General features: G+C 42.5%; 3 protein-coding genes across 3 annotated transcripts in view; 1 reads left to right on the top strand and 2 right to left on the bottom strand.

The window, feature by feature from the left end:
- Nucleotides 1–1,209: 1,209 nt before the first annotated feature.
- Nucleotides 1,210–2,215, top strand: Psf2 (DNA replication complex GINS protein PSF2-like protein). Its single transcript, XM_076770317.1, has 4 exons — nt 1,210–1,548; nt 1,628–1,736; nt 1,800–1,961; nt 2,031–2,215. Exons 1-4 carry the CDS (start codon nt 1,304–1,306, stop codon nt 2,076–2,078), a joined length of 564 nt encoding a protein of 187 aa, XP_076626432.1. The 5' UTR covers nt 1,210–1,303; the 3' UTR covers nt 2,079–2,215.
- Nucleotides 2,208–17,363, bottom strand: Traf4 (TNF receptor associated factor 4). The gene is made up of 6 exons (XM_076770312.1): nt 16,326–17,363; nt 4,970–5,074; nt 4,510–4,671; nt 3,874–4,191; nt 3,504–3,764; nt 2,208–3,419 (listed from the first exon to the last, which is right to left on the bottom strand). Exons 1-6 carry the CDS (start codon nt 16,497–16,499, stop codon nt 3,066–3,068), a joined length of 1,374 nt encoding a protein of 457 aa, XP_076626427.1. The 5' UTR covers nt 16,500–17,363; the 3' UTR covers nt 2,208–3,065.
- LOC143344338 (uncharacterized) overlaps nt 16,361–18,074 on the bottom strand; it is an 18,297-nt gene continuing 16,583 nt past the window's right edge. The window contains exon 6 of the mRNA XM_076770313.1: nt 16,361–16,478. The gene's annotated coding sequence lies outside the window, so the exon portion shown is untranslated. The remainder of the gene's footprint in view (nt 16,479–18,074) is intronic.

Genomic DNA, 18,074 nt, shown 5'->3' with positions numbered 1-18,074 from the left:
GTGCCTAAATTTTTCGACGAAAAAAAAAATTTTTAATTAATTCTGAAAAAATTATTTTCGGTTCCGGGGGTCAATTTCAAGCATTTTTGGTGAATAGACATACCCCCGAAATCCTACCCACTTTCTAGAAAAAAATTTGAGAAGGTTGAAATTTTTCGACGGAAAATAAAAAATTTCAAATCGTTCTAAAAAAATTATTTTTGATTGCAGGGGTCGATTACAATCACTTTTGGTCATTAGACATACCCCCGAAATCCTACGCATTTTCGAGAAAAAAATTCAGGATTGGCGGAACTTTAAACGTTAATAACTTTTTAACGAAGCCACCATCAACAAATTGGTATTCTTGATTTTCGTCTTATTTTGGCCTCTACCCCCTCTACTATTTGGTGTCTACCCCCTTAACGTCGTATTCATTAACGGACGAAACGATTCTCGAATTAAGTTACAAACCCTTTTGCTAATTGTCTACTTTAAAAATGAAAATTGATGGAAATAGGTGGATCGATATTCAAATATGCAAAAACTTCTGAAAAATTGTTATAAGGTTATCTGTATGTTAGCGTTCATTCCGTAATCTGTATATTAAACATCAAACGAAATAAATGTCATGAAACTGGTTATTCATCATTTGCCTGAGATATTATTATCTCCTAACCTGAAATTATTTAGGAAACAAATTACATCTCGAAACAAGTACATAATTAACATCGAATTAGACATACAGTAGTGTGATCCAGAGCAGCGAACAAAAGAAAATTAATTAAACAAAAAGAAACGCACGAAATAAACAGAAATCATCTCACCTTTCTGGAAATGGCACCGACACATTACTGGGATTCTTGCGACTAAAACAAGTTCAAACACCACACGAATTAGGTTACTTGTAACTAGCTTACGAATACAATACTAATTTGATGAAATCTGACCTTAAATTACGAAACTTAACTGTTATTGATGGTAAAATTAGAGACAAAACGAGAACAGTATTTTCTTCGTCTTCCTAAACGTGAACACTTTTTCCTCGCGTACAATGTTACTTTTCTCTTAAATAATTATCTAATACACGTTCATTCATCGATACATCGACACAAACTGATTTAACTACGCTTTGAACTTATTTGAAGTTAGCATATTCAGCAACAGGTAGCGTTTCCCGCCAAATATGGCTGCCTGGTAGACTTCCCGCCAAAAGTAGTGTAGTGATCAGTGGCGATGAAGGTGGAATCACAAAGTGATCGTTTCGAAGATGTTCAGTTTCTTCGTGTGAAAGTGATCTGAAATAAAAATTGGCTATTAGACGATGGATCCGAGCGAAGTGGAGTTTTTTGGTGAAAAGGAATTGGTCACCATTGTACCAAATTTCAGCTTCGATACGATTCATTTGATATCGGGATCGATAGGCCCTTTTCGGGCCGGTCTTCCTGTCAAAGTTCCGATTTGGTTGGCAGTGAATCTGAAACAGCAACAAAAATGCCGAATTATTAATCAAGAATGGATGAACACCGATGATTTGAACGAGGCGAAAGAGGAAGAAAAATTGTCGAAGTACGTGGGATCTTCCCCGTGTTCGTTCTCGTCGGAAAAGTTTCTTAATGCGACGTAAAATGTATATTTATTTTTTTAGATTGTTCACGAAAATGCCGAGCAATCATTTTATGGACGAAGCACAACTTTTACTGACAGTTGCGAGCGATGATATATCTGATGCAGATAGAATAAGAACAGCAGTGAAGGTATAACAGATCTGTAGTGTTATATTCTGTTAATACTGAAGTACTCTTTGTTTTAAACTGCAGGATATATGGGACATAAGGATGTCTAAGCTTCGTACATCGATAAACGCGTTTTTAAAAAGTGAAGGTTTGCATGCAAAATTGGACCATTTAACTGCCATGGAAATAAATAGTGTACGGCCATTACTGCCACATGCCTTGGATCAAATGTATAGGCTTCAAACTGTATGTGTAATTTATATAAAATAAGTGAAATTTTTCTTTTTATTTGTTGCATAAATTTTATCTTTATAGGCAGGAAAGATGGTACAGTCTCAAAGTCTGGAGGGTACTCAAAACTGATATATTCCAACATTGGTTTAGATAAATTATCTTTTTTTACAGTGTAAATATATATGTATATAAATTATAGAACAATCTTGTAAATAGAAATAAAGGTGATGGACAAAAAAAAATCATGCAACAACAGTATGCAATATACGAACATGATATAATAGTTTTATTATTTCTTATATCTAAATCATTACATACAGTCACTAGCATCTCAATCACAATTTCTCATTATCACTAACAAGTAGTAAATGCGTATTTACATTGGTAGATTGTCTCTTGGACTAATTACTCGCTCCTTTTTTCACAATATTTACATTTCCTAAGCTTATAATACACAGTCCTTTAATAATCTTTGATTTGAATCCTTAAAGGTATATCGCTTCAACAAACTTAACGTTGTTCGATCAGTGAACTCGTGAAATTTTAATATCGCAATATTGAACACAGAACCGATCGTTCGTTTATGAATTTCAGACGATTTGAACATATCGTTAAGTCTGCGCATCGAAACGTTCACTGTACGCTGTAAGGAATGGAAAACTGTATATCGTAAAGCAAATAGGTCAGAAACGTTGGGAACCGGAATAAAAATATCAGTTTGACAATTTATACAAATTCCGAGGCACGACGCAAACATTTTTATACAGTTTTCGTTGAAGGATCGCCTCCTAGGAAATGACTATTACCTTCTAAAATTTTCAGAGATACCCTGAATCAATTTTACTATGGTATACTGCCAGTGCAACGACGTAAGTACAATGTTGTCCTGTATGTAGAGTAGATACTTTGCAGTATCACACCAAGTACACGGCCGACGTTAATAAATACGGTTATCGTTAATTATTTACTGGACTGACATTACGTGTAACATAAGAAATGCGTAACAACCACATCAAAGTTTACGTATGACGTAACGATATTTAACTGTATTACGTGGAACGATAATAGTCGAGTCGATATGGTACAAAGTTGGGGAAACGGTTAACGATCGATTGTTCAAACGGCCACAATTTTACTAGGATCAACTTTTACCCGGATAAACATGGTATTGTCTTTGACGAAATGCCGTTTTTTCACCATTTCGTGGGAAACGAATCTGGGAAAGCCGAACCCAAGGGAATCGGGCTCGCGACTGGGTCTTTGGAAGTTTTTCCATGTTGGATCCGGTATAAAGCTTTCGACGATATTACACGCCTTCTCTGCGACCACCGTTTGATCGAATATGGTAAAGGATACGCTATGAGAGAATGGCCATCGCAACAGAGCATCGTATTCCCCGGGAAGAATTTTTATATATATCGAAATGTGACTTCCTTCGCCGGTGCCATTTCCATTTAAGAAAACCGATGCCTAAAATTACCGATGACATTAAATTAAATATACCTAAAAAGAACTTCTATGTATACGGCGTATCAAATATAAATCATAGCATACCTGTAGCTTGTAACCATATTGACTAGTGTAGAAGGGGGGGCTCACCAACTCCATGCCTTCCTTGGCTTTCGCCTCGGACATTTTGGCACTGTAGTCTGTGATCTTCCATATTAGCGTGCCCGTGTAATTTAAGGACAGTTTACTGATGGCGGATTTGAGACTGGTTATCTGATGCTGCTGTTTCGTTACCACACTGCACATTAGGCTCAAGTGCATCTTTGCAGATTCTTCTAGGTGTTTGTCCAAAGAGAATCTGTTACCCTGGAACAGGAAACAATATTGCGTTGCGGTAACGTGGAATGAAGAATATATACCGACGCACAGAAAAATGAACCGGTACAACAGAGTTTAAGATCATTTCTCAACACACCTTGAAACGACAGCCAGCATCCTTAAAAGAACAGGACAAAAGGTGTGTCGTGCAGTGATCCTTCAAGTGTACTTCCAGATCTTCTCTCGGTAAGACGGCAGTTTCACAGCGATGAGGACAAGCGACTGGATAACGACCACACTTGGCGTGATGGGCACCCAGTGTATCGAAAACGAACTCTTTGTTGCAGTAACGGCAGGCCACCAATCTTTTCGCGCACTCGCCCAACTTGTGCTGGCTAAGATGCCTTCTCTGCACCTTCATGCCGCATTTGTTCTCGCAATAGAGTGGCTCGTAACCACATGTACCTGTGTGTTTCTGCAAGGAAATAAACAGAGACATTAAAAATTGCCTTCAGTCCATATAGGTATCAGGGAACTCGTCCTTTCAAGGAAACTTTTACACAGAATTATGCTAATCCAATTATATTCTGTTCCAACATATCGATAATGTGACTACTCGAAGTGTGCCTGTATCTGATGGGAAAATCCACGAGAAACGATTGCAACAATTCGGCATTTAAAAAATGGCAGAAATTTCCTTTCATCTATACAGTTTCGCCTCGTTTCGTTCCCAGTTGTACAGTTAATAGCTGGCACTCGATCGTGGTTCTCTAATTAATGCAAGAGCAGTTACCTCGAGCGTGTGACCGGTGAATTCTTTGGCACAGAAGTCGCAGCGAGCTCGTCGCTGACCGCAAGTGTACTTCAAATGGTCCTCCATGAGTACGCGCGGAATCATTGCACCGCATTTATTGCTGCAGGGCACTGCATCGTGCTTGCAGGTATTCAGGTGAGCCTAAACAGAACGGTGCAATTATTGCAATGCAACAGAGTACACGTGTTTCCCTATTTCTAGTAAATACGTGGATCGATCGACAACTAAGGTCTTTAATTAAGTTCAAAAGATTATCTTATAAAAAGAAATGTATAAATTTAGCGCACTTTCTAGGCTTCTCTATGGATTTAAATAGAACATCCTCCACAGAATGTTAGCGATGATTTCTTCGACTATGTTCAGCGGATTAATTAATTATCGTAGCCATCATTCACGGTAAAAATATTTAACGTTTACGGGCTGGAATCACGATATTCACCTTCAGCTTTCTAAGTTCGTCCGACCACTTGCAGCCGTCCTTTTGATGTATGCAATACACAATGGAACCCATTATTGCCTTTTCTGCTTCAAAGTCCTGGAAATTCTGGAACACACAAAGACAACGAAGATCTTATCGACTGTCCTTTTCCCAGACAAAAGGCGCAAACCACGCATACCTAACGCGATAGACTCATCGAGAAGACGTCGATGATTTATATCGTGTATCATGCAAGGACTTAAATACCGGTATTATACCATTACAGTAATCGATCGGAAAGGCGGTGATCAACCAGAGCCAACAAAATTTCGCGGCTAACGGGGAGTCGACGAACGACTGTCGCCAAGTTTCTCGCGTACAAACGAATCGTTTACACCGCCAACCGGCTAGAACTGGACCTCTTAGAACGTGGGCAGCGATTAATTGGGTAACAGGTAGTCGTTATTACGGAGGTATGTCCGCGACAGAACTCCGGGACGGTCCAACAAACAATTCGTTTGGCATTCCAAGGCATCGCGATGTAATATATGATAATTAATTTTCTGTAATGCCCGTATATCTGGCGAGTATGGCACGGACGTATACCGGGTGGTTCCTCGCGAAAAGAGACATCGTTGCTTCCAGGGGATCAAACCTATTCATTTCTTTTTAATTTAACGAGATCAACTGATTTATATTATACAGTTATACCAATGTTAGTTTTTAATTTTGCAGGACCAACGTTGGGCACATTTTCCAAAACAACACGACAGGAATTATAAACTGATCGACGGATAAAGTTCACTAGGTCTAGTTCGCACGAATCGAACTTTCTCCGGATACGGTGTCTGCATACAAACGGAATCGAGAATCCGAAATGATTTTGGAACAATGCAATCGGTTACGCAATCGTTCGTTGCCGCTGAAGATTCATTTTTCCTGCAGCGATTCGCATAGTAATATGCTTCCGACGCTTATTTAAATTGAATAGAGGATAGAATCTGATGAGCGTTCCCATGGTTTGTAACGCGTTAATGTTCGACTGCTAATTGAATTTAAGGTGAATTCTGGGGTCCAAACGATAACACGAACGACGACGAATGCAGCGGGGTAATAAAATGGCTGAAAAACAAATATAGAACTGAACGATGAAAGGCGCGGTGGGTGAGTGTTCTCTAATAAATCTAAATCTGTCCTGTGGAAGACTTTTCCTGAGGGGGAGGAGGGGAGGCTTGCATGAAGACTTCGTCGAACATTCCGATCCTTTTAGAATTTTCATGCTGCGTTGCTGTTTCCAGGAAGAACGCGTGACGGCCACGGAGTCGTGACGGTTTTCGGAAATAGCAAGTTCAATAATAACCCTGATGCAGGAGGTGCCCCGTACTGAGAAACCATGCGGGAGGCGAAAACGGGAATAAATTTAACGCGTTACGTCGTGCTTGGAAATCATTATCGATGCTATTAATGCGCCTGTGACAGGTCAGTATATTGCTACTCAAGCGGAATAATAACAATAAATTGTCTCCAAATAATAAATAAATTGCTCCTCTAACAATCAGAAATCCTCAAAGTACTGTGTCAGGAAGCGCAAGGCACTGGAGCGTTTCAATTACAAAAATGAAAGTGTAAATAACGTTACAGTAACGTGATATGCAACAGAAGTAAAGTTAAACGCTACGAATGGGCATGATCTTTTGTAAATAAATCGTAGCGGAAAGGGTTAAGGTATTATCCGAGGAATTATTTTCGCTTCTCGCGATAGAGTCATTCGAGTAGGCGAACCTCTATTGTGAACAGCGTATACAACTAAATACTTGGTAGAAATATCGCTCCATTAACCCTCGAATGATAGGGCGTGGTCAAACGACCCACTGTTCCTTCAAACCCCCCTAACTGATTGATTATGGTAACTGCGCGGAACTGCACATTCGGCTAAACTGGCTCAGAAATTGTAGTTACGTAATTTTCAAAGGCCAGACCAACAAATGGAATGTCGGAGAACAGTCGGTGGATTTTTGCATTAAATCATGGACCAACAATAACGATTGTCCACCAAATTCTGGTAGGTCTTTCGTCATTTTCTGTAATGATTCGTCTGTAATGATTTCTAGGTAACGAGAAAGCATCGAGGTTTCCCAGTTAGGTCGAATAATTGGTCCGAGAAGAGCAAGTTCTTAGCGTGCTCGTAGGATCGAGGACGAGGAAGAGAGACGGTAGGTTTCCTTAAAGGGCGAGTCCCTGTAATATCAGATAAAAGTATCGATTCTTTCTCTACGCTTTTTGAGAAAATTCAACCGTTAAGATAGTCACGACGAATTTGAATTTACTACAAACAATGAAAGCAAGACAGTTACATGATAAAAATAATAAACTGTCGTATATCAACTTTGCCTAAAAATAAATATAAATGGTCGTGGAACGTTAGAAGAACAAAAAAAGGCGTGCAAACGAGTGTCCACTTTGCGTCGATTGTTTCTTTTGCACAGGTACACCCGGTATACACGGAGACGTCTGGTGGTGCGAGTTGAAACCTGCACGACCGGCAAGGTCGAGGAACCTAACGCAACCAGCCGCTGCCGGCGAGATATAAACACCGCCGGGAATGGAAGAGACAGACCTACCTCTTCAGTTTCGAGATTGCGAAGAAGAAGAGGACAAAAAAACAAGAGAAAAATAAGAACACCGGCCGCGCCACGACGGACGGGAATAAAAAATACACTTGCACTGGTCTCGATCGAGCCTCGATCCCACTTGACTCTATCGAGTTCCTCGTTTCATCGACTTTTTCTGCGAAAATGGAGACGCGCGCGAAGCGTGACACTTACATCGTGTTTCGATATCGAGGCGTTGCACAGATTTCGTAAGTCCGCGCTGAATCTACTAAGAGAAAACGACACCTTCTAAACTGTTGAGCACCACTGTTCTCATCTCTTTAAAACAAAGTTGCAAGCGGTGTGTCACACCCTTGTCGTTTCGTGAGACAAAATCTTACTTTCAAGGCGGAGGAATAGTCAGACGCCATTCTTCTATTTCGCCGTTGGCAGATGAAAGATGATATAAATTGTTCGTTCTCTTAATTACTTAGCAATGAACTTCGCGGATAACGTATAATTAGCGTAATAACGATAGCGTTCCGCGCATCCATGAATCCGCGAAGCATGTGCCGTGAGTTCAAACGGGCGTCCAGAACAATTGAAAGAAACACACGGGCCACGAATTAATTAAAACAAAGAGCGTCCAATTAAGCCGGTCGGGGCAACGATCCCGTCTTGCGCAAGTTCCGTAATAACGTCGAAACGAGACTGTGCTTTCTCTCTCTGGAGGCTAGAAGTGCTATAACCAACGGAAAATCATATTACCGAAAGCATGGTTACGTAAGTTCGAAAGTTCGACGATGCTCGTCGAGAGATCAAAGATCGTTGCAATAGTTCGATTTCGCGTTTACGAACTACTGGTTTCCTTTTATCGTCAAAACGAAACTTAAGTTTTCGTAAGGGAAACGAGACACATTAATTGTAAGCGTTTCTTACTATACGTTTTATTATTCTTCTTCCCATAGTGTTTCGGGTAATACAAAATAGCGTAGGTTCGCGAACTAGAGTGACACGAGCGATCATATTTCACGATATCCTTTTTCCGAGACAGCTGCGCGTACAGGCAGGGTTCGCCGAATTAGAATACAGACATCGAGCATCGCGAAGAGGCTGACATCACACACGTTGGCTCTCCGGTGCTGTTACAGCGGTTACAAGTCGCCGTGACGTCACGGCAAAATAACGGACACGATCTTTGCGTACGTTCCACTTATGCTCGAGGACGATGATGATCTCCGCGCTATGCGGTGTCATTTGAAATCTCTAAACCTAGGCTGTCGCACGAAAACTCGAAAGGAAATGGGAACAGCGATTCTAAACCAGCCCGAGCAAGTGCTCAACCAGAAACAATGAAACAAAATAACTTCGACCCGAGGCTTTCGAGGTTACGGACGTTTGTAACAAACATGGCGTCGATTAGCATTCCGATGCTTTATTAATCTCACATTTTTCGTAAGCTGCATGCAACAACATGGCTGAACTCGAACTTCTATAGCTCATAGAAACATGAGATATTTAAATAATACACATCGTGTTTGACTTTTTTTATTTCGTTATTCGAGACCATCTTTTCCAACGTATTCGACCACCCGTTGTGGAAGTACATTGTTCGCTCGAAAAAATGTCGAGGGAACGATCAGCCGGGAATTCACAGTATTTTAATGAAACGGAAAGCAGTTTGACGAGCGAATCAAATATTCGAAAAATTCTCCGGCGACATTAGCGATGCACGAACGTGACGGTTACACACTCGAATCTCCAACGGACGAATTTTTGTCGTTCGAGTTAGAACCACGCGACCTTGACAAGTCGATGGCCAGCAATTATCGTACGTCGTACCTCCAAACGTTGTCGCAAAGAAATTTCTCAAGCGAGAAACCGAACTTTACAAGCTATATTTAACTTCAGGGAAACAAAACAAAATGGCGAGAGGAAGAAACTAAGTCGTCCATGTTCGTTGCAACTTTAAATATATGCACACCTTTTGATTACGAGGTATTATCTCCTTCGTGACTGCGGAACGTACAAGAACGATCAGAAATTACGGTTTCTTTCGTCGATCTCGAAGTTTTTCCGTTGCAGTTACGTTGTTCGGAGGTTGATCGCGATTCGCGTCGAGAAAGGCAGGATGATCGCGTGCGAAAGGAAAACTTCCTGTCGGTTACACGCGCGCATAGTCCTGCGGACGGGGTTCGCTCGAAGAACGGGAAGACTTCGAATCCCATAAATTACTCGTCGTGGGACGCCATTGAGCGATTTCCAGGTAATCCAACCGTGACCCGTGAATTTCACACGAAACCACATTCTTTTCGTCGATCGTAATTCGCGTCAAATCGAAATGAAATTATATAAAAACGGTGGCATTACAGCGACTTGTTCCCCTTAATTTAGGAACATTTTTTTATTATTAATCGTTCAAAAATAGCGCTGGGTAACAATAAGCGGTAGAAGGTTGAAAAGAATCATTTTTTACCTTTTCAGAGGACGTTGTTGGGAAACTTGGAGACATTCTTTTTCATTCCACCGAAGGTAAAGGTTACAGGCGTGGGACTCGAAGGTTTCAGAGTTCACGACGAAGGAACTAGAATATCACTCGTATTTTAATTTCAAGCGGTACGTTCCAGCAGTTGAGCACGAGAGCAACCCTCAGGAAGAAATATTATTTTGATAAACAATTAAATACAATAACGAACTTATTTTATTTTCACGGTGCAACGTGTTTCGACTGTTTAAAAAGAAACTTCACAGGATAGATTTCCAAGTAAAAGCAGTTCCGATAGCCTTTTATCTCGCCCGCGTCTTTTCGTCCTATCTTATCGCGCAAGAAGAAATCTACGAACTTCAAAATTCAGATCTTCCGCATCTCGGCCATCTCATCTGTAATTTCAACCCCGAGGACATTCGTAACTATTGTCTTATGCGTAATCTCGGACACGAAAACAAATAATATATTACTCGTGGTAATGCGGCCAAGTTACAGATATCAAAGACTCTTCCAATCGTTACGTAAATAAGCAAACGAGATACGAGCTAGTAACATATCGACTACCGTCGTTTATCTAAACTTAGATTTTCCATTACCAATGTTTACCAGCTGATTCGAACCTCTGGACAATGTAAACATTCTACATAGTTTCAAAAACGTTACTGCCTCCGAGTCCTCCAAGCAAATAAACAGTGTTATCTTAATTCTAGGAAAGTACAATCGAGAGTACGATAAATGGACATTAGCCAAATATCAAATTAATAAACAGTTAATGAATTTCGCCCATCTCTGGCCCGGAACCCCATTTTGCTCTGGCTAATCACGGTTCTGAGAGGAAGAGTATACTTTTGCCAATTGAAAGAGTTACGAGCGTAACATCACGGAAATCTTCTGTGGTATCGAGTTATTTGAATCGTCGAGTATCCTCGAAGTACCCGGAAACGAACGCTCAACTGCGCTCGAGACTCGTATTTGCCGAGCCCTGTTGAACGTAAATTTCTATCGCGATTACTGTCGCGCCACCTATTTCCGAAGGCAGCCAGAACGAGAAGTTCATTACGACGGAATGCGCTCGGAACAATGCACGGAGGAATAACAAACACCGCAGGACTTCCGGTCCACGGCGAAGGCGGTGGCCGCTATGGAAAGGGGGGCGGGGTCCGCTTTTAAATTAACACGCTGTAATTACCAACGGCTCGCAGCCATCCGCGTTATCTTGCATTCCTCGACCGGGGTCAGAAGTGACTAACGCGCCTAGCTTAATAAGAACTGACTAAAACGTAGCGGCTCTTAACTCATCAGCAACTAATTTGGAGATGGTTTGAGGAAACCACCGAGGTCAATTAGCCGTGGGACACTTCCGAGGAAGATTAAAATATCTGGATTATTTAACACGTTATACGATCGAGCGGTCCAATTTTTATCTGTTCAAAATATTTCCTTTATCTATTTTCAAAGACTCCGTGCGTGACAGAAATTATAAAATTATTGACACAAATGTTATCTTGTAATTCTTACGCGATCGAGGATGTCATTAAGATAAGTATAATTAAATTGCCCTCGATCGCTGTTGAGACACGTACGTACGATAAACATGAAAAAAATTCGTGGATTTAAGCTTTCCCTCCTACGTATCCGACTATTTGATACGTGCTACGCGAAACGGATGCACGTAACTGATGTACGTGTAATAAATCAAATCTTTAATTCCATAAACGCATCGCACAATGCAAATAATTATGGAATTATTAATCGCGGTTTAAGTCCGCAACCGTGGAGCACATGACCAAACATAACCAGAAAGTGCAGAGTGGGGACCAGCGCTCACAAATTGCGATACGCGATTGTGTGTTGTGCCTCGAAGCAATGGATGGTAATTTATTTATTTATTCGTAAACGGTGCAAACAGGCCAAGCATCCTTCGATAAGAAAATCCTCTCGTTCCCGACATTTACAGTTTGACGTGCAAGTCAAAAGAACAAAAATAATGTTTGCTTTTCCGTTAAGCCGAGCGTCAGAACCGTCGAACAAACAGAACGATTTTATAAATCAATAATTTCGCGAGATTATACGTTGTGTTATAATCACGTTTTGCGTGCACTTCGACAAAAAACAAAACTGGTTTCAATTTCAAGCAACGTGAACCAGACAAATGCGACGTTGCTGCGTTGGCAATTAGGACCTCCGACGCAAATAAAATATTATTTGCCCGTGTTTATTGCAAGGCACTTTATTGTAATCGATAACAAATTTTCGGATAATCGAATTCGCGTGGAGAGAGAGAACCTCTGCGGCGAGAGCAGATAACTGAACCAATGACAACGGCTCCCGAGTATGCGTGCCATTTCCTGAAGATTATACATATGCGTCCGCGAGACGCCGCGACACTTCCTGGCGACGATTTCCTGTTACATTGTCATCTTCCATTTCGCGGAACATTTGCGACTGTCTGCTTAAATGTTCTGGGATGCTGACGACCTCATGCACATCGAAGAAATATTTTTACAGTAACATTTTAAATTGAGAGAATCTCTGAAGCTTGAATCGTTTATTTTTAACGCGCTACATACTCTAAGCATTGCCCTATCCATCGATAAATAATATTGCAAACGAAACAACGTTTCGTCTTTCGGAATTGGTTCGACGTAACTACTAACACAGTTTTACGAGTGCCCTTAAAATGTGATGAAGTGTGCTTGAACGATTCCTGAGACCTTATCGGTGCACCGCCGGGTTAAATGCTGAGGTTGCTGGCTAGAGCACGTGTGCATCGACACGCGTGCATTTCCTATTGCACTTTTTGTATTACATCGTTACCCTCTTAACCTATTCCCCGGTCTCGATCGAACGGTATGCTACGTAAGTCAATTACTCAACTCTATGTATCTGTATCACTTAACGCTTCCATTTCTTGTGCATGAGACAGTAAAAACGTTATAACTTGGTCTATTCGTTTCTTCCGTTCAGACCAGTTTCAACGATTGCAAAATGCACGAGTAATCGTCATTAAATTTTCGCGCCATTTTCACCGTTTCAGGATATTACTGTACACTTTCGTTTCGTTCGCTTTAAAATACTTTCGGTAGAAAAACGAGTGGTACGAATGCAGGTCGAAAAATTTCGTTTTTAAATAGCGGTTGAAATTTAATAGGTTAGAGTTGCGACGAGCGATCGAACGCAGGACACTCAGGGGTTAACGAATCTATTTTTCGCGAGAATCGAGTTGCATCGACACATAGGCCGCGAGAACGGAAAGCGGAGTCGGTGCCACGGCGGTGCACGAAGGAGGCCGAGCGTGTTCGGAAGCAGCCGAGGCCATCTGTTACGCTCGGTTCCCACGCTTCCGCCGTCGCCTTTCCCCGCCTTTGGACCAGTCCTCGTCGCGTCCTTTTCTTGCCCCCACCTTCGCCGTCCGACATCGCCGGCTCTCGTCGACAGTTTATTTTATATACCCGGAGAACACCTCGACATCTTTAACCGCGAGACCGGCGTTTCTGTTACGAGAGGGTTAAACTTTTGCCGATCACCGCCGGGGATTCTTTGCGCCCCGGCTATTTCGACCAGCCAGGGACCCCGACGTGTTAAGTAAAAGTTACGACTCTCGTCGTCTCGTGAAAATCGGGCCGGCCAAAGTAGTCATCTTTCGGTCCCGCTTCGTTCACGACACCGTAACGAGAACAAGTGTCTCGCGACTGCCGCTGTTACCTTGTGTACTACTTTAATGCTCTACATGTTTCCGAAGAATTCGAATAAACTATATAATTTATATCGAAATGTAAGTTTACCGATACGAACGGTCGGTAAACTTAACCTCGCTTTCTCCGGTTTGCTCGTCAACCGTTCCTAATGCTCGAAATTGGTCCATATGCGCTTTGCTGGCAGTAAAGAATCACGCATAGTAGGCAGACTAAATATGTGTTGTAAATTGAACGAAGCATGAGCGAACAGAACGATGAAAGGAACGAGGTTATGTCTTCTTTTTTTCTATGTCAGTCGGCATCGACTGCCGTGTTCGAGAACCGAAATAAGAGTTTCAAATTTCATCCGATTTAAGTATATCCCGTGGAGTTCCCTGTATCCCTTCGTCAACTATACAGATACGATCTTCTTTCTAATTTAACGCCATAAATATTTCGCTCGAAATATGACCCCTAGTTAGGGACTTCCTGCTACGACTAAAGCTCCGTGAAAATCGCTGACGCGGGCTTTAATTACTGTTTCGAAAACCAGTCGTTCGACACGGTGCAACACGCCGGTAGCTCGAATTCGTTTGCAGTGGGAGATGTTGCTTTCATGTCTGGGCACGTGCCGCCGACCGTCTGCAGTCGCGCCATTGTCATCTTCCCAGAGGCTGTGTTTACACAAACGAACCCCCCCGGACGACCCCGCAGAAACTTGGCACTCCTGACCACCAGTCGCTGTCTGCTCCCCGTTTTTAAGCGTGTTCGCACAAAGGGAATCGTAAACGCGGCACACGTGTGTTGGCAACGCGACGTCAAGGGGGACCCGCAACGAACGAAATCGACCGCAAAAACAGATGAACTCGATTCCCCAAGTACATAGACGGCTGATACCACAGGGGGACTGCGGTGACAGTATTGAGAGACTTCCAACCCCTCCATTAACCCATGAATATATTCGATTTACTTTCGATATGTAACAGCACGCGACTAAACCGATGTACAAACATCGTTAATGGAGAAAGTATGTACAAATAAACGCGATGATCACACGGTCGATTCTGGAAAACTGTGAATTCGGTCGAAAAACGCTCGAGTACGATGATATGAAACTCGGGACAAAGGTCGATCGTTGCATGTGTCGGTTGGTAGTCGCCACGGTACACGATCGATAATAAAGGGATGGGTAACCCTGCGAGTAAAGCAGAGTTCTAAAGAGCCGCACCGAGAACAATTTGAAAGCGCTCGACTGGGCTGTCGTGGCATAAATCACGCGTACCGTCGTCGCGATTAGAAACTCTTTCTTTGGAAAACACACAGCGGGCAAACAAGAGAACGGTTTGGTTTTGTCCATGAGTTTGTAGGACCATCTGTGTGTCGTATCGTGTCACGTAACCACGTCAACGTGGGACTTTTTCTGTCGCGTTACTCTTTTCGCGCAAGAACGACACGACAAAAAGCCGGTATCTGCATAAACACTGTAGTCGTATAATCAATTTTTTAATACAAACACATAAATCGAGTTAATGTCTCTGATTTGCAAGACCAAAATGAATAAAAAGTTAGTTAACACTAGGTTATGTAGCAAATAATGATCGAATGGTAATTAAGAGCCAAGAGCTTGGCGAACAGATATTTAGAAACTGTATGGAACGTAATGGAACAAAAGATGGGCGACATACAAGGCAAACAAAGAAATCGTTTAGACATAGAATACATTGTACGAACGTTTCTGAGAAGCGACAGAGAAACCCTCTTGCGGCGTTCAAGATTTGTAGAATGTTTTGTGCTGTCAATCACAAGAGCATTCACGGTTCGATAGCCGCACACGCACGTATTTATATCGATAAGAGCCAATATGCAATGGGTACTCGAGAGGGGCGCTCTCGTAGGATAAAATCCGTGCCAACAACGGTACGATACGGTAGAATCATGAATGGTCTTGTTGTAAACGATATCGAAACGTAACCCTCCGTTTCCGTTTTGTCCAATAATAGATTTCCCCCATTTGTGGTTTCTCTTTATTCGCATAAAGATTAAGTTACGCGCGTACGAGAAGCGGTTATGAAGTTGCATATAATAAACGGACAAGTGTGGTAATGTTTAAAACCAAGGATTCTTTCATTTTCTAGTCGAAAGCAAGCGTTCATTTGTTTCCAATTAATTAAGATTCATTGTACACGTTCCGTTCCCACATGGTTGTCTATACCGATGCACAACAATCGACGATGTGAAAGTAAACAATCATATGGGGACGCGTACGGTACACAGATGCGAAGAACCGAAATGCATAACCAGCGATTAACCGTAGCTGGTTGAAGCGTATAGCAACAGACCGTTATCTGAAACACGTACGACGATAAACTCGAAACTCTACACCAATATATTCGAGGAATGACCTACCTCTGCACGTTAGTACGCTGAATAAGAATTGTTAGCGAATTAAACGGGGACACGTGGATAATTATTTTTCGCGAATATCTTTGAAATTTAGACGCCGCTGAGTCACGTAGTACGAACGACTACGATGCATCGCGAAAAGCCAATTCCATTCGATTCGATTCAAAGCGAGTAAACAAAGTCCACAAAATGGAAACAAAAAAAGAAGATTGTCTAACCTCGTCGGTAATAATCGGCGACTTGTCCATGTTGTCGTTGATCGGGCTGGGTGGCGACGTGGGGCTAGCACTGGGACTCACATGAAACCCCTTCGACTCCTTGGCAGGCCTCTGGGGCGACACCCTCGCAGGAAAGCTCAAGGTTTTCGTCCACTGCGACAGACCACGCACCATCTTTTCTTCGTAAAATTTCACCGACAATACGTAATATATTTGTACGCGCGTGTCAACGGGGAAGGATGCTCCGCAATCGGTGCTCAACACTCGCGATTATTTAACGAGACCGATACCGAACAACGTCAGCATTTGTTTCGCGCGAAACCCGTGCCCAATCTTCCGTTCTCGAATTCGAATTCACTTTAGAACGTTAACCGGTCGCTTATAAATATTAATAAGCGTTCGAGAGATCGGCTGGCATGTATTTGTATCGCGACACGCATGGAAACACTCGGACTGTACGCGCGCCAGCCAAACGCACGCTACGAAGTTTACTGACAGACTGTTCGCAGTCCACTCGGTCGTTCTCTCTGCGGAGTGCAGAGCGGTCGCGTCATGCCCGCTGGACCAAGCGCGCTGATTGGTGGATCCGATAGAAAGCGACAGGCTACGTGCACCCGACAAGGACAGACGCACGGAAAATGGCCAACAGGGTGATTCGCGTAACGGGAGGGAACGAGACAGAGCGAGCGAGGGTACCGTGCGATGAACCGTGAAGGCGATATAATTTTCAGAAAGATCTCCTCTTTGCAAAAGAATCGTCTTGTTGCTCCTTGACTCTCTACCTTCGAGTGAACGAAGAGAAGGAACAGAATGAAAACTTGGAAGGCATCGGAGAGACGAGGACAGCAACTAGGGAGAGACAGTGAATGAAGGAACGTGTGAAAGAGATTATCGGATATGTGGCACAAGTACGGTCGACTCCTGACTTCGTGGATCGCAGTTTAGAAATTCCTTCGAGTTCCATTAAAACGTTCGAATCGATTTGACGAAACGACCTTTGATAAAAATCACTTTTACGTTAGAATATTCGACAAATTAGAAATTACGAAGCATCAAATTTTATAATGGTATAGAGTAATGAAAATTACAGTTCCTGAAAATATTACAAACATAACGAACGACTAGAGCAGTAACGCTATGAATATTCTACGCGTTGCATTATAGATTCTTTCCTAAATGTAGTTTATTAAGTGACTTTCTTGTCATTAGGAATGTCTAGGACACGTAGAAAAATTTCCAGTAAACGTGGATCGTAATATACCTGCGCTAGCAGTACAATAGGCAGTCTAACGACTAATCGGAATTATTTGCGGACTGTTCGATGCAGGTAGTCGAAGCGGGTGTGTGTCAAAGCAGTACTTTTACTGGCACCCTTTCGAAGACAAAGAATTTGACCGCTCGCTACGACGACCGATCGGCAAAGACACTCGTGTTGCCAACTGCAGGTCCGTGACGATGGAGGGGAGGAAAACGACATTGTAAGGCCCGACTGGCAAGGCATGTTCCTTACATTCAGCCGCGTTCAGTTGTATGTACGCGGACAGGATCTAGCCAGCTGCGGCCTTCTTCGACCTTCCCCCCACCAGCCCAGAATCGAGCCTTCTGACCAGCTATACCAACCGGTATCGGCGTTCTACCAAGGAACATCCGCGAAACCTCCGCCTTCGATCTCCACGAGATACAGAACAGTCGAAAATTGGGCGTCTCGATAGCTTATCGTTCGACAAAAACGATAATGGTAGTCACGCC

Source organism: Colletes latitarsis, chromosome 8, assembly GCF_051014445.1.
Source record: "Colletes latitarsis isolate SP2378_abdomen chromosome 8, iyColLati1, whole genome shotgun sequence".
Lineage (NCBI taxonomy): Eukaryota > Metazoa > Arthropoda > Insecta > Hymenoptera > Colletidae > Colletes > Colletes latitarsis.
This window is presented reverse-complemented; position numbering and strand designations above follow the sequence as displayed.